The sequence below is a fragment of the Aulonocara sp. 'chitande type north' Nkhata Bay genome, linkage group LG7 (genome assembly GCF_057382095.1).
Source record: "Aulonocara sp. 'chitande type north' Nkhata Bay isolate Kocher_YH1m ecotype deep benthic linkage group LG7, A_spYH_male_GT1.1, whole genome shotgun sequence".
NCBI classification, from domain to species: domain Eukaryota; kingdom Metazoa; phylum Chordata; class Actinopteri; order Cichliformes; family Cichlidae; genus Aulonocara; species Aulonocara sp. 'chitande type north' Nkhata Bay.
The window spans coordinates 9,007,373-9,034,021 of NC_141350.1; the positions used below are offsets into that span (position 1 = coordinate 9,007,373).

At 41.4% G+C, this 26,649-nt stretch overlaps 2 protein-coding genes across 9 annotated transcripts; one reads left to right on the forward strand and one right to left on the reverse strand.

Moving 5' to 3' along the window:
* The first annotated feature begins 1,554 nt into the window (after window positions 1-1,554).
* LOC147324532 (ELKS/Rab6-interacting/CAST family member 1-like) lies at window positions 1,555-22,453 on the forward strand. Of its 8 annotated transcripts, none has more exons than XR_015130188.1 (21): window positions 1,555-1,770; window positions 2,982-3,746; window positions 3,871-4,059; window positions 6,908-7,199; window positions 9,269-9,396; window positions 9,509-9,586; window positions 9,676-9,831; window positions 10,804-10,971; window positions 12,487-12,654; window positions 12,755-12,892; window positions 12,984-13,124; window positions 13,370-13,510; window positions 13,605-13,798; window positions 14,945-15,080; window positions 15,198-15,329; window positions 15,553-15,609; window positions 16,198-16,358; window positions 16,556-16,703; window positions 17,855-17,950; window positions 18,149-18,227; window positions 19,244-19,376. XR_015130188.1 is itself a non-coding variant. In XM_086298381.1 (21 exons), the coding sequence occupies exons 2-21, from the start codon at window positions 3,201-3,203 to the stop codon at window positions 19,963-19,965; spliced, it is 3,390 nt and encodes a 1,129-aa protein (XP_086154507.1). In that variant the 5' UTR covers window positions 1,556-1,770; window positions 2,982-3,200; the 3' UTR covers window positions 19,966-22,453. The 8 variants fall into 8 exon arrangements, 5 of the variants coding, with proteins under 5 accessions (XP_086154507.1, XP_086154506.1, XP_086154511.1 ...); XM_086298381.1 differs by lacking the exon at window positions 18,149-18,227 and adding an exon at window positions 19,828-22,453 and having other exon boundaries at window positions 1,556-1,770; window positions 9,512-9,586; window positions 19,244-19,429; XM_086298380.1 differs by lacking the exon at window positions 18,149-18,227 and adding an exon at window positions 19,828-22,453 and having other exon boundaries at window positions 1,557-1,770; window positions 19,244-19,429.
* A 759-nt stretch (window positions 22,454-23,212) lies between these two features.
* LOC147324533 (F-box/LRR-repeat protein 14-like) lies at window positions 23,213-26,387 on the reverse strand. The gene has a single exon (XM_086298386.1). The coding sequence runs from the start codon at window positions 25,699-25,701 to the stop codon at window positions 24,490-24,492; it is 1,212 nt and encodes a 403-aa protein (XP_086154512.1). The 5' UTR covers window positions 25,702-26,387; the 3' UTR covers window positions 23,213-24,489.
* Window positions 26,388-26,649: the final 262 nt, after the last annotated feature.

Below are 26,649 nucleotides of genomic sequence, written 5' to 3' on the forward strand. Positions count from 1 at the left end.
AACTGTGTTTTTGTCCATTTGTGCAACCATTTATTTGCTATAACAATGAAAATAAATAAATTTAAAAAAAAACAGTTAGAAATGAGTAATTAAGTATGATGCAATCTTTTATATTTTAGCTCTGATGTGTAACATAATTCAATGGATGTAAAATTATTACCTTGTCAAATATGTGAAATAAAATAGAAAAATTATTACAAACTTGAGCAATCATGACCAATTCTTTATCAGGCTTTAGGAAATATGTAAAAGGAAGTCACTGTGGTGTTTTCTTTCAAAATAATAGCCTTTTCATACAATCTAATGTAGTTTATCACATTTACAATTGTAAAATTAATTAATTAGTAAAAATAACACGGTGTTTATCGACAGTACTTGACCGTGGGGATGAGAACTCCTGTAGTGCTTGGATCTCTATAAATTGATGGATCAAGAAGGTGTAATTGTTCAATTAACATATTATTTTATTTGAACATAAAAATAAATTGTAACACCCAAAGCATGTGTGGAGTGCAATGTTAGGAGTGCAATGTAAATGTTAGGGACAGAAAAATGGAAATTTCCATTTCCATTTCCATAGAAAGGCTCACAAAGGAACAATGGACCAAAATATGTTTTAGTACACAGAAAAACACGACTTATCCCACACACTTTCATACTTCTAGTTGCTACTATATTTAATAGTTCCTTTTATATTGTTCTTGTATAAATTAGCCTATATTCCTAAATATGTAGTAATAAGTATAGTTATAATAGAGATTTGTTTCAGCTTTTGTGGTCACGTTTGTACGTGACCTAAAAGAGACATCACACGATATTTCCTGGGGACATTCCAGGTAATTTTTTTTTTGGGGGGGGGGAATATAAACCCACAAAGTATTCTGTTTTAAGGGATTTTATTCTCACTAAAATGGTTATGACCTGTAAGACTTTTAAAACATTTTGCAAAATAATATAAACAGTATAAGCTCTATACGTAAATAAAGTTGTAATATTCAATCTACACATTTACCATTTACATTGTCCTAAACATCTCTTTTGATAAAGAAAGAAACATTCTGATCACTAGTCTTTTGTTGCAATAGCAGCCTATAAAGTGCTATATTTAACTTTTTAACCATAATGGGTAAGATGAATTGAAGAGTTGCAATTTTCTTTTTTATTAACGTTTCTTTATTAAAACATTTCCTGCAGGTATGCCCTGCCCCCTGCTGGTGATTACTCCCTAAACCTACCACATGTATTTGCTTTCATAAATTTCACTCGAAATGAAAATGCTCTGTTTATCATCAGCCCATCATACCTTCATATCTGAATAATACTTGTTGTTAATATCAGGAGGACCGATTCTTTATCAAATGGTGGTAAACTACTTTTTCCTATTATTATGTGAATGTTCATTGCATTTAAGTTCAAAATACTCCCCTCACCTCTGACTTCTGTCCTTATGTTCATTTAAAGCTTTGTATTTTTCGAGATGTCGGTAAATTTCTTGCTGTCCACGTCCCCTCCTTCTAACGTAGAATCGTGACCGCGCTTTTAAAATCCAAGCGTGGCGAGGAAGGCCGCCGTGAACGCGCGCCGGAGGCTTGACGTCACTGAGGCGCCCTGGCTCTCCTGAGCCGCTGGTACTGCTGGTGAAAAGATGGGAAAATCTGATAGACATTTATCGAGGAATTAACGTAAAATGAACGATTTTTGCAGCTGACTTATTTTTGACAGAGGATCCACTATTAGCAAGGATTTGGCTTCTACCAGACAACGACAAAGGTAGTTTGTTCGGAGGGTTTTTCTCCTCTGTGGCTATTGTGTTAGCGAGAAAAAAAAAGGTTCTTCTTGACCACATAAATTGGATATACTAGCCTCCATATGTAACGGCGAGCTAACGTTAAGCGTTTGTCGTATTTCCCTTTCTTTTATAATTAGCAGTATCACAGCTACATATATGTAAACCGGTGAATGAATAACCGTAGCTTGAAATGAAAAACCGTTGAGCTGAGGAGAAGGAAAATGGATATGGTTTGATATGGGTGTCTCCAAAGCAGACACCGTACGGAGTCGATGGGATTGTGCAAAAAAAAAAAAGGAAAAAAAGCTTTGATTCCCGTTAAACGTGTCACATTTTGACGACACTTACGATTAACTTGTCACATTAAACATCTACCCAGCTATCTGACAAACTGTTATTTCCGTTTGTATACAAATTTTCACGCTCAGACATTTTTCCCCCCACAATGTCCAGCATGGACAGTCCCCTCCTTCCCTCCCTTGCTAGTTTTAATCCATAGCGATAGCAAATTAGAAGAATGAATCGGAGAGCCAGCATTTATTTTGGTGGCAAAATACACAATGGAATATAAAACTCAGAAGCTAACAAACGGGGTTAAAGCGTCATTAAAGGCACAAGTGTCATGCTTTACTGTTAGCCGGCGTGTTAACGTGACATTAGCAGTTAGCAAGGCCAAACACACTCAAGATAAATGTCTGTGGTGGACATATATACATACATACATGTATGTATGTATGTATGTATGTATGTATACACACACACACACACACACACACACACACACACACACACACACGTCAGACTACTTAGACACATTACATTACTACCAAAACCTTGTAACATTAGACTATATGTGCAAATTATATGGTTGTGACCTGAAAGTACTTGTTACAAGATTAACATTTTGTTGAAAGCTAACCTAAAATCACTTCTACCTTTGGCCTCAAGTAGATTAGAGCAAAGATTTCGCTCCAAAGGACCCTTCACTAGAAGAATTTTCTTCTTAGACATGACTGTGTACAGTTGCGTAACTGTCTGTACTGCAGGAAGGTATTCAGTTAAGACAGTGAAACCTTCAGTCTGTACTGGTACTCTGTTTTCAGTTTTGCATGCATTCAGTTGTTTTATTCATGTGTTATTTTGTGTGCTGTTGCTATGCAGTTAACTGGGAACAATTGTGTTTTCTTTGCAGATTGATGTCCTCATTTGTAACAGTGGCTAGTTTATCTTTGAGGTCTGTTAGCATCAGCAACCCCTGAGAGTGGAGTGTTTCAGACCTCTGTTGTATCATGAACATTGTGCTCACCAGTTTAAGCTGGATCTCTAACACTAGTAAAATTCATAACGATATAACCAGATACTAAGGGTTGTTCTTCAGATTTGGTAGTGCCTCCCTTCTATTTAGTCAAAAATGTACGGTAGTGCTCGCTCTGTTGGCAGAGGGGATACAAACCATAGCGGAGGAAGAGATGGAAGTGGTACTGGTAATCAGGGATCTGGCCGTTCCCCTCGGCTCCCCCGTTCTCCTCGGATGGGGCACCGGCGTACCAACAGCACTGGAGGCAGTGGGGGAGGTCCTGGAGGAGCAGGAGGCAAGACCCTTTCAATGGAGAACATCCAGTCCCTCAATGCTGCGTATGCCACCTCAGGACCAATGTACCTGAGTGACAATGAGGTCACCATGGGAGGTGACCACCTTCCCAAAACTGGTGGCACAGTGACCACCATGGGGAGACAGAGGGTGACTTATGGGTCGAGAGGTAGCAGCAGTGGAGTTGTAGCAGCAAGTACTCCTAATATCTCCACCACAGTGCCTGCCAATGCTGTGCTACCAGCAGGCATGATGGCTGGAGATGCCCTAGCTTTTGGAGATCACCACATGGCCTCCACAGTGCCCCATTCTCTAAGGCAGGCAAGGGACAATACCATACTTGACCTGCAGGCCCAACTCAAAGAGGTACTTTGCCAGTTTTTTCCCACGATTTTCTCAATTCTGAAATTTTGATGAAGAGGTTAATTTATGGCATTCACCGGTCATATGTTGGGTTGTCATGTACCTACCATTTATCCTGCGTTCTCAGGTTCTGCGGGAGAATGAGATGCTGCGGCGAGAAGTGGAAGTTAAGGAAAGCAAACTCAGCTCCTCCATGAACTCTATTAAGACCTTCTGGAGTCCAGAATTAAAAAAGGAGCGAGCTCTCAGAAAAGATGAGGCATCCAAGATCGCCGTCTGGAAGGAACAGTATCGTGTTATTCAAGATGAAGCACAGGTGAGCGTTGCTTAATGCTTAAATAGACTTTTAGCCTCTGTTTTGTTTTTTGTTTTGTTTTGGGGGGTTTTCCCTCTAATTTCATCATATGATGTCTCTCAGTCTGGATAGATTTGCCAAACTTCCAGAGCTTAACATGTTTGAGGAGGGGGGAAAAAAGCATTTCAAGCAGTGTGTCCGCTTTAGTACAAATGCTTTTCTCTTTTTGTTCTCTCTCTGCATAGGTTAGTGACAGTTTTTGAGCATCTAGTTAATCCTCTTATATGCAGCTATATGCTTGTGCATTTTAGATGAAAAAGGGTGGAAGTCTCATCTGAGGAACAGGATGAAAAATGTGCGAGGAAAAAAAAAAAGAAGAGATGAGAACATTACAAAAGGTAGCAATAATAAAGGAGGGCTTTGCAAATAGTGCAATTTACAATTTACTAATACTGCGTCTATGCAGTATGTAATGATTTGTGTTTAGATGTTTAACTAAGCACTAATCATCACATACTGCATATATGCAATTTGAAGATTTTATCAAATCTCTCTTTTTAAATTTTTTGTCAACATTTTAGTGAAGCAATCACACCTTTGTGACCTACACCTGTTAAAACTAAGTATATAGCAATACACCGTACATATTTTGGCACCGTTAAATAGGAGTTCATCTAAGCAGGTATTTCTGTCTCGACTCCCTCTTTCTTAATAAATAAGTGTAGTGTCGACAAACTTTGCATAGGATGGTTCTATGGTTTAAAATCTAAAAGTGTAATTGGATAAGTGCAGATAAGGTCTTTTTAAATACTCTACGGTAGGTTGTTGGGCTCGTGCAAATTGGGTTTCGTTAATGAAGAGGCATCGTCTTTGTTTCACTGTGGTTCTTAATGGGTGGGCAGACCTGTATAATTTGCTGTTTTCACTCCTGCTGAATCACAGAATCACACTCTGGACTAATTCCCAGTAATGCCTGACTAGCACTGCGTAATCAGCGAGTGCTTTAATTTAAAGATGTCTGCTTTTGTATGTCTGCCTCCGCCTCCCACACTGGCACACGTGCAATGGAAAGCATGGACACGCAAACATGCACACAGCAGTGTACTGACTCTTTGCATTAACTTACGCTTATTACATTTACTTACTATAACCTTAACCCTAACTACTACTTGCGTAGATCTTAGTCTTAGGCCTAAAGATAACTTTACGTTGGTGGTTCTTAAAGTGGAGCCATTTTAAGGAGGTGACCAGAGAGTAACTAAAAAAAGGTTGACTGAATATGATTTTAGTTTTGTCGAGAAAATAAACTGCCAGAAATTTAACCATAGATATTTTTAATTAGTTATCGCTTTTAAAAATTGTGAGGTGTAGGTGGTGTGAATGATTTTCCGCTTGCAGAAAAATGAGAGGAATGCTACTTAACTATAACTTGAAACCTGTCTTGCTTTTAAAAGCATATGATTTAAATTATTGCTACTTGCTTTTTGTCTGTAAGAGTAAGCTGCCTCCCTTCAGGTCCTCATTGGAGGGCATTTGTTTAAGTTTCATGTAAAGCTGTTTAAGCAGATGTCTACATTTTTATGCATATATTTAAATGGATTACTTTGAATTTGAACACAGTGTTTCCCAATTCATACCACAGGCGAGTCTTCCTCTGCTTTGTTCTTCCTCTGTTTTGTTTGCTGTTGTAATATTAATGTTATATACTGCCATATGTTGTAGTGTGAATTGACCATCTTCATCCCCTACATTAAGTCAGATAATAATAGAATAATCACCAGTTATTTCTTGTTAATGATTCCTTGCCGCATTGATTAAACGCTGCTTTTTTTGTGAGATTTGCCAAAGATGTTTAATTATTGGATGTGGTGATGGCGGTGCCACAGAGTTAAGTTACACAAAATGTTTGTATCACATTATCCAGTGTGGAAGATAAGCTGTAGATGATGTGTTGACTTCTTGTTATATCAATTTAGAAAGTGCATCATATAACCGCAATGTTTTGTGCTCTTTCAGACACCTAACTCTTGTCTTTTCTCAGAAGAGAGTGAGAATATGGGGGCTGAGGAAGGGAGGTGTGTGTGTGTGTGTGTGTGTGTGTGTGTCTCTGTGTGTGTGTGTGTGTGTGTGTGTGTGTGTCAGTTCTTGTCCGCACATGCATCTCCCCATGTGTGTGCGTCTGTTGTGTCGGGGGGGTGGATCGGTGCAGTCACAGCAGTGAGTCAGCCTTAGTCACGGGGTGGAGAGGGTGATGGAAAGGGATGGTTAGTGAGAAGAGAGGTGAGAGTATCAGAGGGAGGTAGAGAAGGAGTGTAGACTGCTGGTGGAAGGAGAAGAAGGGAATAACAAAGGAAGGAAAGGGAGGGGGCGCGGGAGGTGGAGGATGGAGAGATACGAAGGGAGGCAGACACTGACTTCTCTCTTTGTTCTGTCATCTGAAAATGCTCGCAGCTGGTTCAGACCAGAGTGTAACACAGCCTTGTGTTACTGTCTCACAGCAACTCTGCCAAGAGTCTGTGGCGTCAGATGCCACAAACAATGCAATACTATACGGGGCTTATTGTGTTTCACCACTTGCATCTCTCTGGCCATGAATTGCAACAATGCTCAGAAAGCCTCCATGTTTTGGATCTATAAGTTGTGGCGCTGCTGAATTTTCAGTTATGATTAGTTTTTGTTTGGCTGGATGCAACGCAATACTCTACCAGGAGCCATTCCCAGAAAGTAGCCCGTGCATCATTCATAAAATCAATAAAATTTTCACCTCGTCTCCCTTGTCATATAAATAGCCTTGCAATAAAGGCTAGAGAACAAAGAGTAGAACCAGTAATTGTCAGCAGTTATATGTGTGTCTCTCCTCTGTCCCTAGCATCTCCAGATGACTGTTCAGGCTCTCCAAGATGAGCTAAGGATCCAGAGGGACCTGAACCAGCTGCTCCAGCAAGATCCTGCTAGTCAAGGAAGGGACCTGGCCCTGACATCCGAACCTACAGAGGAGAACTACCGACGGCTACAGGGTGAGCATGAGAGGCAGGCCAAGGAGCTCTTCCTTCTTCGGAAGACCCTGGAGGAGATGGAGCTGAGGATTGACACACAGAAGCAGACCCTGGCAGCCAGAGATGAGTCCATCAAGAAACTACTGGAAATGCTGCAGAGCAAAGGTGGGTTTAAGCAGGAAAAACCAAAATAGTTTAATGAAGTTTACAGTTGATTGATTATTAATGACTGTTTAGCTGTTTGTTGCATGTCTTCTGGTTCATGTATAGGGTTCACTAGGAAACAAATAAACTGTTTGAAACTGTAGGCCAATCATATTCATCCATTAACATTTTATTACTCAGTAGGTCTCAGGTTACCACTTGTCCCAGCCTATTTTCCTCAGCTCCTTTAATGCTCACACAGCTGTAGGTCAATTGTGGCATTCACTGCTCCATTTTCTAGACATGATTTCTCCTTTAAACTCAAGCAGGAGCTTAAAGACACTCCAAGCCTGTGCTCAGGTGTTTTTAAAAAGTAATTGCATGCCGTCTTCCCTAGGGTGTAAATACAAAGGACATGAAATCTGAAGAACCCAAAGGTACATGAAATTAAAAGAAACCTAAAACTCCTTCCAGAAAAAGCTTAAACCCATTGAACCCTCAGCAGTTTTGGGGCTTTCTTTTAAACTCCTGTCACATATGTACTCACTCTGGGCTCATTTTAACAGGGCAATCATAACTAGATTTTTTTTTTGCACAGTATAAACACTCAGGCCAGTCCCCAGAACGGTTGGTGTCCTATAACAGGTGCGGTGAAACACTCAGACTGTATGTAAAAGATGGATGTCACCTCCATAATGTCACCTGTTGCTTAACAAAGTTACAAAGTTCTGTTGGGAAGTCTTCGAAGTCATCTTGTTTTTAAACTGGACATGAGTGAGGCGGCGAATCTGAAGATGACTGTATGTTCACAGGTTAGCAACTCATATCCTGCTTTATCCTCCCTTTTGAGTCTAATAGATGACAGTAATTACAAGGGAAATATTTAAGGGGGAATTTGCTTGGAGGGATAGAATAGATAGGCAGGTTTAAGGCACTTCTACCTTTGGTGCTTGTTTTTAGAGCTAGAAACTACACTATATTGCCAAAAACATTCACTTGTCTGCTTTCAAACACATACGATCTTGTTCATACGATATGATGTCAGCACACCCTTTGCAGCTATGACAGCTTCAACTCTTCTGGGAATACTTTCCAGAAGGTTTAGGAGTGTGTTTATGGCAATTTTTGACCGTTCTTCCAGAAGCACATTTGTGAGGTCAAACACTGAGGTCTCCGCTCTGATTGATCCCAAAGGTGTTCTCTTGGGTTTAGGTCAGGACTCTGAAGGCCAGTCAAGTTCTTCCACACCAAACTCGCTCATCTGTGTCTTTTTGCACCTTGGTTTGTGTACTGCTGTGGAATCATGCTGCAACAGAACATGATTCCAAACACGAAGTTGGGTGCATGAAATTGTCCAAATGTGTTGGTGTACTAAGCATTAAGAGTTCCTTTCACTGGAACTAAGGTGCTGACCCCATCTCCTAAAATATAACCCCATGCCCTAATACCCCCTCCACCAAACCTTACACTTGGCACAATGCAGTCAGACAAGTACCGTTCCCCTGGCATCCACAAACCCAGACCATCAGATTGCCAGACGGAGAAGCATGATTCATCACTTCAGAGAACACATCTCCACTGCCCTAAAGTCCAATGGCGGCATGCATTATAGCACTGCATTTGGTGATATAAGGCTTAGATGCAGCTGCTTGGCCATGAAAACCCATTCCATGAAGCTCGAGCTAATCTGAATGCCGCATGAAGTTTGGAGGTTTGTAGTGACTGACTCTGCAGAAAGTTGGTGACCTCTGCACACTACTTCCCTCAGCATTCGCTATGATTTTTTTTTTTTTTTTTTTTTTTTTTTTTTTTTTAGGATGGCAGGTTTTTAAGGCTTCAGGGGTTCAGTAAGTTAAATTACACTGCCCATTAGGTTCAATGTTGTGTGCTTTGTTTGTTTGGTTTTTCTTTTACAGTAGATGTGCAGAGTCTATCCTCGGATATCCTTACCTGCTAAACAATTGTGTGCTTTTGTTTCTTTGTTTGTCTCTGAGAGTTAAACACAATTGGCTGTTGTAAACATCTAGACTTCATAATAGTCTTTTTACATACATCAGAATTGTAACAAGTTGTTATGTTTGCTGTGTTAGGACCATCTGCCAAGGCATCAGAGGAGGACCAGGAGAGGACAAGGAGACTGGCTGATGCAGAAATGCACAGGCATCACCTTGAGAGTTTGCTGGACCAGAGAGACAGGGAGATCACTGCTCTGAGAGAGGTAATCTCCAGTTTATTAATTTTGGCATGCATTACTTTTAAGGCTTTCCATCATATTTGGTTTGATTGGTAAGATATCGATATTCATCAACCGTGTTTTACATCTGACACAGCAGGAGCTGCACCGTCGGTATGAAGGAACTCCAGAGTCCACCAAAACTAAGGCCCTACAAACTGTCATTGACATGAAGGTGAACATTTAGATAGAGAAATGTGTGTGTGTTTATAGTGTATTGGTGACAACATGCTATTGGTGATAACCTTTTTCCATTAACTCCAGGATGCAAAAATCAACTCAATGGAGCGGAGCCTCAGGGACATGGAGGAGGAGCTGCTAATGCTGAAATCGAATGGACTTCTGAGCTGTGAAGAGCGTCAAGAAGAGATGAAGCAGATGGAGGTTTACCGCAGTCACACAAAGTTCATGAAGAACAAGGTCAGAGACTGTGTAATAATTCTTATGGGTTTTTTTTGTGTTCACACATAAAACCCTAGAAACTACCTTTTTCTCACGGTAGCTGTAGCTTGTAGAGGTGGGAATCACCATACATCCCACGATACGATATTATCACAATACTTAACGCACGATACGATATTATTGCAATTTTTTAAAAATATTTTGCGATATTGAGATTCTGTACATAAAGGTAAACTTTATCAATATTCATTTTATCTAATATCAAAGTCTCACACTCAGTCTTTCTCTCATTTCAGTCAGTTTTATTGTTGACAAACTGAACGGTTTGTATTACAGTCTAGTCCAACTTAACTGAATGCAACCATCTGGTACAATTATAGCTATTCTGAACTATGCAATTTATGAAAACTATGCAGCCCATTTAGCAACTGAAGAATTTGAAAGTAAATTAAAACAAAGTATAATTTTACATTAAATAAAAAAGTTTTAAACTTAAAATAAAATATGTTTATTGCTGCCAAAAAAAAAGTTAAACACATTTGGACAGTGAAGGAATGTCAGGATTCTTGCTCAGAAAAAGGAGCTGATCAACATGCTCTGAAGTCAGAGCACAAAAACTTTTTTTTGTAACAAAATATCGATTTCTGCTGTCCCTGTATTGATACATTATTAGCAAACAAAATATCACGATACTACACAGTATCGATTTTTCCCCCCACCCCTAGTAGCTCGGGAGGTAGAGCTAGCCATCTACTGATCAGAAGGTTTGATCTGCATGCCAAGTATCCTTGGGCAAGAAACTAACCCCAACTTGAATGTCTGTGATTGGTAGATAGAAAGTCATTGTGTGAATGGGTGAGTGAGCCACGTTGTATACAGTGCTTTGAGTGCTCCGCCAGTAGAAAGGCGCTATATAAGAATCAATTTACCATTTTACAATTAGTCCAACCCTTCCTCTTTCTTTCTGCGCTCGGGCTAATCTTTTTTCAGATGGAGCAGGTGAAGCAGGACCTCTCCAGGAAGGACACCGAGCTGCTCGGTTTGCAGACAAAACTGGAGACGCTTACCAACCAGTTCTCAGACAGCAAGCAACACATTGAAGTCCTCAAGGAATCCCTCACTGCCAAAGAGCAGCGGGCTGCCATCTTACAGACGGAGGTAGAGTATCCATACTTTCTCACCCACTGTATTGGTATAGACCAGGGGTCGGCAACCTGTGGCTCCGGAGCTGTATGTGGCTCTTTAGTCCTTATATTGCGGCTCTGCATGGTTTGGAAAAATAAATCTAACTGAAGTGTATTTTATTTGTGTTAGTTCTAAATTGGAAGATTATTCTGATCTTGAAATATAAAAATAAAAATAAAGTTATATTTTATTATTTTTCGTCGCTCAAAATAAGCATCACACTCAGGGAAGCCGGTATACCTGCCGAAATGACGTGCATTTACTGAGACCTTCAACCCCAGGTAGGCCAAGTATGGAGAAATGTAAGAAAAGAAAAATATCTGAAGAAAATACAACATTTAATGATGCCTGGGCAGATTCATTTGTATTTACTTCTGACGAGAGTGGCCTACCAGTATGCCTAATTTGTGGAGTGTCGATCTTCGGATCCACATACGTATGTGAACAACTATTCTCCACCATGATCTATGCTAAAAACAAACACCGCTCACGCCTCACAGATAACAGCTTACAGTCCTGCGTAAAGAGGAAAGTGACTTTGTACAGCCCCGATCGTACAGCATGCACTGTGCGCAGAGGTTCAGGAGCAGAAGTCCGATTGTAAACATATCACGGCAGACCCAACGATGTTTACATGAACATGCTCTTCAGCATCTCTTTATTGACCACTTTTCACACACACAGCCGGCTGTAGCTTTGCAGCTCACAGCCCGACACATACAAACAACAGCAGAGAGAACAAGCCGGTGAGGCGTGATTGCGGATGCCACTCAGGTACGTCACGCCCCGCAAAGCACATTAACCAGGTAAAATAAATATTATGCAGATACTTAATATTTATTTTTAATTTTTTAGGAGCATAGTGCTTTTTTCCAATTATTTTTAAAATTCTGGTCAAGGCTCCGCTACACTCCGATAGCCCAGAAGGGATGACGGCTCACAGTTTTTGTTTGCTACATGGATAATTTGAGTTCAGCTTTTTAATTAATTAAAGCATAAAGGTAAAAACCAATATACACAGTGTTGTCTTCATTTTAGATGTCAAAAAGTATTTGCGGCTCCCAGTGTTTTCTTTTCCGTAGAAACCGGGTCCAAATGGTTCTTTGGGTGTTAAAGGTTGCTGACCCCTGGTATAGACTGTAGAGGCCTTTACACACCGGACTCATAACCATTCACACCGATTGCATAATTTAACTGGGTGACTGTGCAGCTTCTTTTTTTTTTTCTTTCCTGAACCAAGCTTGATTTTTATTTTTTTAATCTGGATAAACAGGCACACCTCGTATCTCAAAACATTGATAGGTACTGAATAAACAATGACATGGAAATAGTAAAATAATAGTATTTTTTATCTCAGAAACACAACACCGCTCTGAAATCTTCCTCAGAAGTTTAAATCTTTGCTTTTGTCCACACTCATTTTTAACTTGTAGCAGGACACGTCTGTAGTTCATGTCCGTAAACTGCTAACCCATCTTGTCTATCTAGGTGGATGCCTTGCGCCTGCGTTTGGAAGAGAAGGAAGCAACTTTGAATAAAAAGAGCAAGCAGATACAAGAAATGTCAGAGGAGAAGGGAACCCTCAATGGGGAAATCCACGACCTTAAGGATATGCTGGAGGTTAAGGAGCGCAAGATCAATGTGCTTCAGAAGAAGGTAACGTTAACAGAGAATAGTGCAATCTTATTTTTGAAATGGCAATATGTGTCCAACGCAAGATCAATTTTATTGATGGTTACTTGTGTTTTCACTGCAGATCGAGAACCTGCAGGAACAGCTGAGGGACAAGGAGAAGCAGATGAGCAGCCTGAAGGAGAGAGTAAAGTCTTTGCAGGCTGACACTTCCAATACTGACACTGCTCTCACAACACTGGAGGAGTCTCTTGCAGAAAAGGTGGATTAATTTCTGCAGACTTGTATTAGTCCATAATAGTTGATAATCTGTATAAGAATCTTGCTTGATTCTTTCCTCCACCTCTTTATAGGAGCGGATCATCGAGCGTCTAAAAGAGCAGAGAGATAGAGACGACCGGGAGAAGACGGAGGAGCTTGAATGTACCAAAAAGGAGCTGAAAGAGTTGAAGGAAAGGTTGAGCTTACTGCAGGGAGACCTGTCAGACAGAGAGGTGAGAAACATATGCAAAAAAACACACAGGCAAACTCTTGTTTACTGTGATTCTATTAATATAATAAAACAGTGCTGTCAGACACGGGCATCAGTTTTTTGTTGTTTTTTTCCCGCCTGTTAGTCCTAACTTTGCACTGAGGCATGGATGCCTGCATTGGTGTTAATGTATTCTTAGTCTTGTGTGTGTGTGTGTGTGTGTGTGTGTGTGTGTGTGTGTGTGTGTGTGTGTATGTGTGTACACAGACCTCTCTGTTGGACCTAAAGGAGCACGCCTCCTCCCTGGCCTCCTCAGGGCTGAAGAAAGACTCCAGACTCAAGAGTTTTGAGATTGCCTTGGAACAGAAGAAGGAAGAGTGCCTCAAACTGGAGAATCAACTTAAGAGAGTGAGAAATACATTAAATACAAATACATTAAATAAAGCTTCAGGCACCTCACGTGGCCTGAAATGTCTAAACTACAGCCTTTGTTCTCCATCAGGCTCAGAATGCAGCGTTGGAAGCTCAAGCCAACACTGAGCTGGCTGAGCGCATTAGGAACCTCGAACAGGAAGTGGCCCGCCACAGAGAGGATTCTGGGAAAGCTCAAGCTGAAGTGGACCGCCTCCTGGAGATACTCAGAGAAATGGAGAATGAGAAAAATGACAAAGACAAAAAGATCAGTGAGCTGGAGAGGTGGGTTTGTGGATCTTGTCAGTGTGCATGTGTACATGTGGTGGATATTCAAGGGTGGATGCACCATATAAATGTGTATAACAAGTATTTAATGAGGTATAATGTAGGTCCACAGTTTGTCTCCGGGACTTCTGACCTTTGTTCGTCACATGCGATGTAAACATCTGACGTGGTATCGCTGTAGAGACTGTTGTGGCTGGCACATTAAAAGCAGTCTAAATTGGCTTTCTGCCATTTGACATCCTGGCAGGAGTGCTTTGAAAGCTGGTGTTTGAGGTTTTGTGAGGTGGTTTGTTTCAGTGTTGACATGCTCAGCAACAGGCAGCTTCTTTTCATGTTCCTGCAATTGTTTTATTATTATTTTGTGTAACATGACCTTGTTAGATCCAGAAAAGATGCTGCATAATCTGTGAGCTGATATTTTATGAGTGAAACCCCTTCTGTCTTGTTCTCCATGTTTGCTTATTCTCTTAGTCTGAGTCTGCTTTTCTCTTTACTGCTTTCTTGTCTTTTCATTGGAAATTTCCCACCCCGCCAGTTTGGCCTCAAGGTTAGTGACAATGCTTTTCTCTCCTCCTCACCTTGACACATTTCTCTCTCTCTCTTCCTGTGGAGCTGCAAGCAGTTGTCTTTTTCTTACTTCTGCTCAGGCTCATTTTTCCTTTTTTGCTTTATTGTTTTTGGGTTTGTTTGTTTGTTTGTTTTTTCACTCAAAGTCAAAATGATGCCTGAAATCTCACCCAAGCAAGTCTGTAAGATTGTGAATGTTTGTTTAAAATGGCAAATTATACCTCTTTATGTCCATATTTGAATCAACTACATTTACTTGGTGTACAACGATTAATGACCTAGAAATTGTAACGTGGGAATGTCTGAGTCATCAAGCACATACCTAATATACAATATTTGTTTTTGGTCCCATGACTTTATTTGCATGAGTTCCTTTATTTAGTTATGGATAAGCCATCTGTGTCACGCATCCGTAAGCTCAAAGTGGTAAAATACAGCGCTATATCTTGAAAATGCTTGCTGTTCACTTGTGTGTAAGACACATTTTCACTGTTCTAGAGGAACTGGAGCCCAAAATGAGGTCTGATTTGTCCTCTTGCTCCAAATAGAATATCTAATGTAACTGACTTCCTGTAGGCAAATGAAGGATCAGTCGAAGAAGGTGGCATCACTGAAGCACAAAGAGCAGGTGGAGAAGAGCAGGAATGCTCGACTTATGGAGGAAGCCAGGAAGAGGGAAGACAACCTGTCTGAGAACTCCCAGCAGGTGAAGGTGAGGCTTGCCTGTGGATGATCTGCACTGTGCAAATTCTGTAGGAATGCTACTGCCTTTCTCAGTCAGGGTACAACTGGGCGAATCTGACATCTCCTTCCTTCTTCTACTGTGAAGGACACTTTACGCCAAAAGACAGAGCGCATAGAGGAGCTGGAGGAGGCCTTGAGAGAGAGCGTTCAAATCACTGCTGAGCGAGAGATGGTGCTCGCACAGGAGGAGGCTGCCAGGTCACTTCAGGAGAAACAGGTACACAAACACACAAATATAGCAAAGCAATATTTATGACCCAGCACCGCACGGTTAAAAGAAACTGCAGTTCTTCCTCTGTCGCCTTTTTCTGCTGCCACTGTGCTGTCGCTCATCCTTTCTCTCCCTCTCTGCCTGTCCGTCCTCTTACTTCCTCTTCTTTCATCTCTGCTTGTCATTTTCTCTTGTTTTGTTTTTTTCTCCGCTACACACCGCCTCTCAGAAGCACTCACTCAAAGCAATGCATGAGTCCAACCTCGCCAACTTTAAGTGGTCTAAGGTATGAGCCCAGTATGTGTCAGTGAGCAGCGACTCTTACAGGGGGTGGACACAATAAAAGCAACACCTCTACAGTTCATGCAGTCTCATGCAACAACCCTGCACAGGATACATGGGTCAAGTTTTAGGAATTGTTGGAGGGACTGCATGTGTGTGAAATGTGCTGGTGTTGTTTCCAGCCCATGTAATTTATGCGCCTTTGTTTACCTGCTGTTTGCTTTTAAAACGATGCTCATTAAAGTTTTCACTTTAATGAAATCCAAAGCCAAGTACATTTTTACTTCGAGCATGAATTATTCATTAATTCCCCTGTTTAGTCTGTTGTGATTAAGTAAATGTTTAATAAGGAATAACTGTAGTGCCTGTTTAAATTAAATAACAGGTAAATGAAATCCAGTCTTGATCCCTAGTCCTTCCCATCAGACCACGTGAATTCTGCTGTCCCTCCCTCTTATAAGAGACTGACAAATCATCCAGTGTCTTTTCTGGAAAAAAAAGCTCCATCCTTTTCCCTGGTGGATTTCAGGTAATCCTCTCCAATCATCATTGAGCTGTTTGTGTGTGTGTGTGTGCGTGTCGGTGTTCCCAGATGGAGGAGCTGCTGGGGGCCATGGAGAAGGTGAAGCAGGAGCTTGAGTCCATGAGGGCTAAGTTGGCCTCCACTCAGCAGTCTCTGTGTGAGAAAGAGGCTCACCTCACAACCCTGAGAGCCGAGCGCAGGAAACACCTGGAGGAGGTGCTGGAGATGAAGTAAGAGACACACACACACACACACAGTGGGATTGCATAGACTCTGGATTATTGATCACCGCCTTAATCTTGTAAAATGTCATCCAATTCTGGCTTTTCCCAGATGGTAGGCTAATGTTGTGCAATGAATAATAAATGATAATCGAGCTATTTACTTTTGTGGGTAAATGCCACATTGTTACATCTCCACCTAACAGGCAGGAGGCGCTGTTGGCGGCTATTAGCGAGAAAGACGCTAACATTGCACTACTGGAGTTGTCATCCTCTAAGAAGAAGAAGACCCAGGACGAAGTGGCTCAGCTGAAGCGGGAGAAAGACAGACTGGTGCAGCAGCTCAAGCAGCAGGTGAGGAGGGGGCTGATGGTGTTCACAGAGAGGGTGATGGAGTGAAAGATGTAACGCTGGTACCAGAAGTTTTTCCAGGTTTCCAGCTGCTATATGCAGGAAAATAAATCCTCACAGGACTGATGGGGGAATAATTTTGATCTTTTCTTTAAATAAAAAGTAAAAGCTCTATGAAACTGATGGATTAGAAGTAAAACTGTCTATGTCTAGAATGTGCTGCAGCTGTGTTTTTAAGCACAAAGAAAACGGGTGTTACCATGTATTGTTAGTTAAAGTGAATGGCTCTACCTTTCTTTCACTACTACTACTACTCATACTTAGGTCTGACTTTCACAATAAAAGCACTGTGGCATTAATAATTACTGAGCAGATGTGCACGTTAGAGCTCATCTTAGTTCAATCTGTTAATTAGTCTTTGAAATCACATGCTTGGGATGCCAGTGCCAGATGACCATATGCCAAATGGCTGAAATGCAGCAGCTCGGGTTAGAGTTGAGAAAGACGTGTGGCAAAGAATTCTGTCTCCCCACATTCCTGTCTCTCCTCACTGTGCTTGCATATGCTTGTAGTGTTTCTACCTGTGAGGAGCAGATATCTTTAAAATTTTTACTTTTAATTTGGCAAAAACTGAAATAACTACAGGTTAAACTGAACACACGCTGTCAACCAAACTGGTTTCTTTTTATATGCCAGTCTGAAAATGCCTGTTGGAGCCTGTCCATGTTGAACTTGCCTGTTTTATCAAACCCTGCATAGCATGAGTTGATGTCGCATCTCCATCATCTGAATCTTTGGAATTTCTTGGGACAAATCTGAGATGATCTAGGGAGAGGAATTCAATGAGTGTAAATAGCAAGAGAAACTATGTCGTCTTAGATGGTAAATCAGACTCATTTGCTCTTACTTCCTGGTGCACCTTCTGTTTCCACACGCATCTGTGTGTGTGTACAATAACATGCAAATGACGTCTGTGCACAGTGGTGAAAACTGAGCCAGGCAGTGTTCATTAAATGATGAAGTAAGATTAGATTTATCCTGTTAACAATTTGTTTTCAGGCTGTACTCCCAAGATTTCAGCAGTTAGCTATAAAACCTTGGCCATAATTACGATTTCCTCTTCATCTTAGTTGGATGTTTTTAACAATTTGCAGACCCAGAACAGGATGAAGCTGATGGCCGACAACTACGAGGATGACCATCTGAAGACTGCACCTGACCAAACGAATCACAAACCCTCTCCAGATCAGGTAGTTTTCTTAACTGCCATAAACTGCTTTGCTAAATTTTTCTTCAGTCGATTTGTGGCCACGTCTGTAAGTAAGGTTGAACTCACGGCTTGCTCTCTAAAACTCGGAAGTTTTCTGCTGCTACTTTTCTTGTCTGTTTTGCACACTAACCAGATGTTCCTTCCTAATGCTGCAATTGGCTTACCTTGTGGCTAACAGGATGACGAGGAGGGTATCTGGGCGTAGCCAACCTTTTGCCCACCCCCTCCCCTCTCTCTCAGCCATTTTGTTCAGAAGGGTGAGCTTGTATGAAAAGCCGTTGCTCCATTGGCATGTTTGCTTGTCTTCCATTTCTCTGTGGGGTGCTTTTGATGCACATCTCTCCTCACAAACTCATCCTGTGCTTCAGCATTCATATACTGCTTTTTTTTTTTTATGGGTGGGGAATTGCGTGTGTGTGTGCGTGTGCGTGCGCCCAGAGTGTCATCACTTCAAATGAAAGCAGCTTAGCTTTGCATGTCACTGCTCTGATGCTAATGATTGGCTTCTGACGTTTGGCTCAGACAAACAGGTGTTGGATAATGGCTTTAAACTTGATCTAATCAGTGGTTTAGTTATTTGCTTTGTAGGACACTTTGTTTAGCGGCACAAATCTTTACTCTGTCAGAGTGGCTTTCTTTTTCTTTCTTTTTTAAATGCCAAAGACACACCAAAAAAACCCCCAAAAACGCCCAGACTCTTATGGCACAGCCAAGCTTCTCTCAGAAGGGATGTTTTGTTTCTAAGTGCCTCTCTTGGCTCACTGGGCACCATTCACTCAGGCTTTAATGATACTGTCTGCTGACCGTTTTTCTCCTTTGTTAGTGGTTAGTTTGCTGTACTTATTTGTCATGACTAGCTGTTATAAATCAAACATGTAGAAATTGCTCAGATGTACTGAGCTCTGCTATAATGTGCTATCATTATTATTTATATTATGTACAGTGCTTTGCTACTCTAACCAATCGTCATAAAATCGCGGGGCAGATCAGGACTCGACTCGCTGTATCTCAGCATGGCTTGAAACACTATTTGGGAACCACTTTTCTAGCTTTAGGGGTTTAGCAGGAATTTTGGCTGTCATATGAGCTGGTGATGGGCATGCATGTCAAGGCTTATGCTTTCTTTGTTTTTAAACACAAGTGGTGTCTCGTGCTTGGTTCCTTTCATTCTGTTCAACCGTTTAAACCGGGGTAAATTTTATCGTTTAATTTTTTTTTTCGTGCCATTTCCTTCAAATCGCCTTTCTCACTTCTTCTTCCTCACATCTTGCAGATGATACCCCCTCTTCTAGCCCTGTCCCAGAACCGCAGTAAGCTCAAACTTTACATCGCCCACCTGACAGACCTCTGCCACGATCGAGACCCCAGCATCCTCAGCCAGCTCACGCCGCCCGCTCACTACCACCACAGCGACCCTGAAGACTGGGAGGAGGACCTCCAGAAAATGAGCGCCGAACAGGTAATGAAGAAACTCTTAAGTCATCGTGACATTCATCTCTGAGCCGCTTCTTTGATACATATTAAGCTTTATTTTGCGGGAGCATTAAAAATATGCTTTTGGAGAGATTTTATTGGTGGCGAGGCAATTCAAAGAGGAAATCAGGGAATCGGTTCAAGAGACAAACAAACACACTTCCAGTGCAGTAACATGACTTAACATGAAGGAAATGGAAAAGGTGCAGCAGGGAAAACTGATCACAGACAAAAGAGGAATGGAGTAGATGCAGCTGTGTGTTGTTTAAGAACCCTCTTTTAACCTCAGATATACCTAAACATGCACCTTTTTGTGAATTGTGCTGATGGCTGTGTAGAAATGCAAATGCTATTAAAAAGCTATTCCTGCCCTTTCTCCTGCAGTTGGAGCGGGAGCTGGAGGTGTGTGAGAAGGAGAGCGGAGAGCTGCAGGAATATGCCAACTCTGTTCTCCAGCAGATTGCAGACTACTGCCCTGATATCCTGGAGCAGGTCGTCAACGCCCTCGAAGAGTCTTGCTGAAAACTCTGACCTCAGACACAACCCGTCTGAGTCCAGGTCTCCCTACCTCCACCCCCCAAAAAAGTGAAAGGTTCCTGGAGAGAAGAGAAAGTAGGGGGCATTATCACATCTTGCTGGACTCCTCTTCTTCGTGTCCCTCATTCTACCCTGCAACAAACTGTCAGGACCTCTGGGTGCTTTCCTGTCCCACATGTTAATCTGTCAGGCTGGCAAAATTAAATTAGGGATGTTCGTGCTGTTAAATATGGCACTTGACACAGGTAACGACAGCCGCCGATAGATTTTACGTGCACACCTCATCACTGTCAGGCAGACAATAGCACACTATCGGTTGTTGCAAAATAAGTAGCATTTGCAAACACCCCTAATTTGATTTTTGCTTTTTAAAGGAAACTAAAAACTGAACATGGGTGAATTTGGAGGGGGAAAAAAAAGCAGACTTGCACATAGTTACGCACAACGGAGAATACTGCCAACCTTTTTCTCCTTAGATAGCTTTATTGATAACAGGAGCACTCGGCTTGATCTCAGTCTTTAACCCCTTGGATTTCTCTCACAGAACTTTCAAGTTGAAGTAGTAAGTTTATTTGTTGCTCTGGACAGGAAAGCACTTTTTTGGTCTTGGAGAACTGGGGAGCTGCTACATCTCGAGGGAGCGGAGAGGAGCTGGGCCCAGTGGGTAAACCATGGATCTGTGTAATAGTTTGGTCCTTGAATAGTAACACTGAATGCAACATTAATATTCTCAAAAGCCTTGGGTCTGTCCACGTAGCTTGGATTAGGATGTAGGTGTGTTACTGTCATCGTCTGTGGCTGGGTCATTAGAGGGGGAGTCAAGGCCTGACCTTTGACATAAAACAAAGGTCAGATTTTAGTTAGTATGTTCTCAACAGATGAGAGAGAGGATTTAAAAAAAAAAAAAGAAAAAAAAGAAGCTTTTTTTATTATTGGTGACGATTAATAAGTTTTAGATGGTTTTGCACACTTGTCCACTTGTTTATAGGGTATGCAATGTTTGTTTTGCGAACGTTTTAGTGGCCTTGGAGCATGCACAGAGATAAGTACTGGACCTAACGCAGGGATATTTATTCCTCTGTAATACTGGTGCTAAGGCATGATGTAAGAAATTACGATCTGAACATTCAGTCTTCATCCAAAGTTCCTTTAGATGGTACTCAAAGCCCACCTGATCCTAAGTTTGTCGACTGAATCGCTGACAAAAACGAGCGATGCCTCTGCTGTTGTGTTTTTTGAACTCTTCAGGGCTGTGGTTTTTAATTACTAAGTGCATCTACATTTCCAGAAAGGTCACTTTTCAGCAGATTTTGACTTTTTAGATAAGTTTGTAAATAACGTGATATTTAACATGTGCAGTGACTGAATAAAGGTACCTAGGTGGAAGGTGTTGTGCATTCTCTTAAAAAAAAAAAAAATATATATATATATATATATATATATTGGAAAAGTTAAAGCAGTGCAGTTGTCATTGTGTCTTATTTTGTCTGCAGGACAAAATGTGCGTGTGTGTGTGTGCGCGCGCGTGTGACACAGTACTGCCACAATTTGCGGAAAGTCGCGTTCAATAGAGATATATAAATATAACACATATATAAATATATAAAATGTTTACTGTATCGATATGCATTGAATGTTTGCACAGAATCTTGAAGGGCAAGCTGCTCTGAACAACATGACTGTCGAGTTAACGTCCTCAGCAGAAATGGAGGAAAGAAGTGTCAAAAAAAAAAAACTTGTGTCAAAATAATGTGTGAACTACAAATGTTTCAAACCGTGACTGTGTGATGGGAGAGTACTTTTCTTACTTTTATTTCTAATCGTTCACCAGAGGGTGATGTAAATGTATTATCTGAGATTCCAGTGTTGTCTTTTCTTATGTCAATGGTTTTGGCTGTTTGATGTCAAAGGCAGACCGAGCCTGACGGATAAAAATACGCCTGGCTCTTCTGCTGTCATAAGAGAAACACAATGTTACACAACCGTGTGAAACTGCGCCAGTATACGTCTGAAAATGGGTGATTTTTTTTATTTTTATTTCTATGTATGTTGTAAATTTACTGGTATATTTGAGAGGGAGGGTGTACTTCAAAAAAACAAAAACACCCCCCTGTGTTGGAAGATGTTATTTGGATGCTTGTTTTTTTTGCTCAGTAAATTCTCCTTAATATCTGTAACCTGTCATCACTACAGAAAAAGCATTTTTCAGAATCCCCCCCCCCCTTGCTTTGGCCTGTGTGTCCTTGCCCTTGCCTTAATGATTTCTTTTTCTCAATTCCTGTTTGTGGAACACAGAGCTGCTTAAGGGGCTTCTGTCAAAGTTCATGGTGTTAGTTTTTATTTTGCATTTGTATAACAGATGTACTGCCTTCTGTTTACTCATGTCAAGAATCAAACTGTGTAAAAAGAAAGCAACATGTTAGTGAGTTATTTGGATTTTGTATGTATGTAAATAAATAAATTATAAGCCTTGTTTTCTTGTTATGAGGGCTTTTTTTTTCCTTTTTTCCCCTTTAATTTTAAATTCCTACTTTGATTCCTTTCCAATCGCTTCCTACCTTTGAAACAGAGGAGGGAAGTTGACTAACAGAAGAAAATAAAGACTTATAATGGACATGTAGTGTAGCTGTCACATCTGTCCTTTGTTTGACCTTAGCTGTAACTAGTGCGTATTATCCTGTTGCCATCCTATAATCTGTGACCTCTGACATAAACAAGGCATTTTCACCCATAGGGTATTTTGTTTTTTGGACCTTTCTGATTTTGTGGGGAGAATACCAGTATATCAGCAGTGCCTGAAAGACTCAGACCATCCCGTCTGGCACTAACAACCATGCCACATTCAAAGACACTTCTTCTGATACTCAGGCTGAACTTCAGCAGGTCATCTTGACCATGTCTGAAGGCTGTGGTAGGTTTACTTCACCTTTGGTCCACAATAAAGTTAGGTTGCTTCAAAAAGGAATAAAATAAATATATTTTGTTGAAATACATCAAATGCATGTTCTGTGGTTCAGATTTTGACCATAGCAGTTAACAAATTTGACTATGCAGCATTTGTATTATGCCAACTTCAGATATAACTCAGCATTATACTATAGAAATATACCAAAAACTGATCGAACATACTGCACAGCCAATAGAAGCTGTACAAACCACAGAAATAAAAGCTTATAATCATACACCTAATCAAAGTTGGTACAGCTGTTACAAATAAGAGACAAGAATCAAACATATTTGTCCTCTTTATTCATAAATATCACTCCTGTATGAATATAAAACAATCTTAAATTACTGCTTTTTTTTCTTTTTTTTTTTTAAAGAAATACTCTGGTGTTATCATTGGAAGCGCCAGTTGAAAGTATTGCATATAGTCTTGGTAGTTGCTAATGACTACACCTCACTGTATATGTGATGATAAACCTTAGACGTGATACATAACTTACTTCCTCAGTAATATGAAAGGGAGGCCACTAAACATAGGTAAACAAAGACAGGAGTGATTCACCCACTTCAATTTGAAGTACAAATTTTAGTCATTCAATTACAAAAAAAAAATGTTACAGGTAAAGAAAAAAAACAAACAAAATCTATTACAAAAACTTCAAGCACTCGAGCACTTCTGTTTAAAGTTAAATGCCTAGCTGTTACTCAGAAAACCAAAAAAAAAGGATGAAAAAGAGAAATCAAAATCTCCATTGGTATGTGAGTCACAAAAATATAAACTCTAATCTAGTATTTAGCAACAGCAGGCACTCCTGTGTTCAATGAATGAGGTAGCTAGACAGTAGGAACTGTACACAGGCTGAGATTTAAAGTGCCCCTATTATGCTTTGGGTGGTTTCCCTCATCCTTTTTTTGTGTTGTCTATAACAAATACAGTTTCTCTTTTCCCACAGAAAACATTGCTGCTGGACCGAAATACCTCATTCTGGATTTTGTTGCCTCTGAAATTTACATCACATTTTAAAAATACTCATATCCTTACTCTGTGCACATATACACCATATTTTAATACAAATTCACAACCAAGCTTCTTTTGTTTCCAAATTTTTCTGGTTTTGATGTTAGCCAGCAGACTGAGCATAAAATAGTGGAGACTATTTAGACTAATCTAAAGCGGCTGTCACTCTAACAAAACAATCACTTAGAAAGTTGAAAAGCATGCGTTTCTACTGTGGCTAAAGCCTTTTCTTTCTTTTTTTTTTTAAATCAGGCAACAGATTGTGGAGGGCTAGGTCAATGCAACCTGAGCAGCAATGACAGCATGAAATAAATTCTGGTAGATCCCTAAAATAAAAAATTCAGACCCTCTAAATGAGCATAATTGGGGTACTTTAAGGAAGGAGAGGACAAGACTGAAATAAAGTCAGAGTATTGCAGCAGAGGTGAACAATATTCCAGTGATGAATGCCGAGTCCGGCTCCTCGTTTTTAGTCGCAGCATAGAAGGTAAATTTAAGAATGGAAGCAGAGTCTCCTCTGAAATGTGGACTGAACAGGAGAGCTTTCACCTCACCCTCTCACTCTCGGTCATCTGCCACAGTCCCAGGTTTAACACTTTAAGGCACGGGAGCTGTGTTATCCTCTCCAAGCCCCTCTTGGTGATCTTAGTACAACCATACAGATCGATCCCTGTCAGCTGGCTCAAGTGGTCAGCTATCAATTCCAAGCCTTTGTCTGTGATTCGCACACACTGTCCAATGTTTAGAGTCTTGAGTTCGTGCATCTGGCGTACCATCCTGTTAATGCCATCGTCACTGATGTGACAAGAGCACAGAGACAGAGACTTCAGTTGATATAGCCCCTGGGCAATGTAAGCCAGGCTCTGGTCAGCAATCTTATCACAGAAGGAGACGTCAAGCCCGGTGAGCCGGAGGGAGCCCGTGGCCAGATGCATTATCCCGGTGTCACTGATGTTATCACACGACCGCAGGTTCAGGCTGCACAGGTGGGTCATGTGTGACAGGTGGATCATCCCCGCATCAGATATCCCCCCACAGAAGCTGAGGTTGAGCACTTTGAGCTTGTTTAGGCCCTTTGAGATATGTTTGAGGGAGAGGTCGGTGAGCTTCTGGCAGTCCTGCAAAGTTAACTTCTCCAGGGTGAGGCAACCCTCCGCTGCACTGCGGGTCATACCAGACAGGTGGCCGATGCCCACGTCAGACACATGCCTGCAGCTACGCAGGTTAAGGCTCTTGAGTCTGTGCAAGCCCCAGGCAATGAGCAGCAGGCCCGTGTTGGTGATATTGCTGCATCCCCCGAGTTCAAGCACCTCCAGGTTTTTGAGGTACTGAGCGATCCTTCCCAGGCTGGAGTCAGTGATCTGTTTACAAAGGCTGAGGTTCAGCACTCGCAGGGATGAGATGTCCTGCACAAAGGCATGTCCGAGACCGTTGTCTGTGAGGTTGAAACACCCACACAGGTTAAGGCTTTCAATGTGCGGCATCCCCTGAATCACGTAACTCAGACTTCGCCTCAGGCTGAGAATCTGAACCTTCTTGATGCCCCGAGTCTGCAGGCTGGGGAACAGAGACGGGTTGGCTCGCCGCAGATGGAGCTTGGCTTCCACCCCCCTCCACACCGACTTGTGGTAGGACGCGTCTCTCCAGGCCGTGCACACTTGGGCTACTCTCCCTTTGTCCTTAACGTCCAGGTAACTGAAAATAATGGCCAAAATTTCCGGGAAAAGGCACGAGATATGCGTCTCCATTTCAAACATGTCTGCAGGCGGACTCCTTTTGGCAGCACAGGCTGCTTGTGAGCGACAATACTCCCCCGAAACTCTGCTGCCGAAGTTGCTGTCTGGCCCGGCAAACGTTAGCTAACGTCAGCTAGCATACAGACGAGCTACCGGACAGCTTCAAGTGTAGAATGACAAAAAGAAACATGCTCTATTAGAGTCAATAAAAAACAAGAGCACGCAAAATGACCACTAGCTGCACGGTACTGCTGACAAGGTGGAGACAGAGGCAGGAGACTCAGAGATGGAGACGTAGTAGTTACCTAGCAAAGCTAGGCTAACAGCAGCGGCGCAGCGTCAGCTAGCTGTCCAAACTTGAGAGCTTCAAAGTCGGACAGCCCGTTCGTCCAAGACGCCCGGAACAGCTTATTCTTTACTCCAGCTCATGGCGACGCTTAAACTCTCTTATGTAGGAACTTTTATCTCTCGCGCTGTTTTCTCGTACAACGACAGCTGCCCGGCTCCTTTATCTTCTTTGGCATTTCCATCCCGGATCTCCCCCATGAATAAACCAACTGTTAGCGCACGGCGACTAGCGACTCCTACTGGATCCATGAACATTTTTTTCTTTTTAAAATAAGATTGTATGGTTAAAAAACAAACAAACAAACAAAAAACCCCAACAAACTCAATAGTGCTTTGCGATACTACAAATTTAGGTAGATCCGATACCAAGTAACCACAGGGCCAGCATTGCCGATACCAATGCCGATACTTTTAACTTACAAAAGCAGCTTATGTAGGGGAGAGCAGTGTGTCATGATCGAAGTGATTAATCATAATCGATTTGCAAGTTCTGGTCACATTTCAATCACCATTAAAGAATTTGCTACTTTCCAAAAATACCATGTTAACACAACAAAACATTCCTTTCAGTTTTTCATGTATTCTGAAATGCATGGACTGTAAATGTGCCTGTCTCTAAAA

Excerpts from the sequence above, each read along its gene's own strand:
- LOC147324532 (XM_086298380.1), top strand. The coding sequence starts at position 3,201 with ATGTACGGTAGTGCTCGCTCTGTTGGCAGAGGGGATACAAACCATAGC. Across the intron at positions 13,799-14,944 it reads AAGATCAGTGAGCTGGAGAG|GCAAATGAAGGATCAGTCGA; the intron begins GTGGGTTTGTGG and ends GACTTCCTGTAG. Across the intron at positions 17,951-19,243 it reads ACAAACCCTCTCCAGATCAG|ATGATACCCCCTCTTCTAGC; the intron begins GTAGTTTTCTTA and ends CACATCTTGCAG.
- LOC147324533 (XM_086298386.1), bottom strand. The coding sequence starts at position 25,701 with ATGTTTGAAATGGAGACGCATATCTCGTGCCTTTTCCCGGAAATTTTG.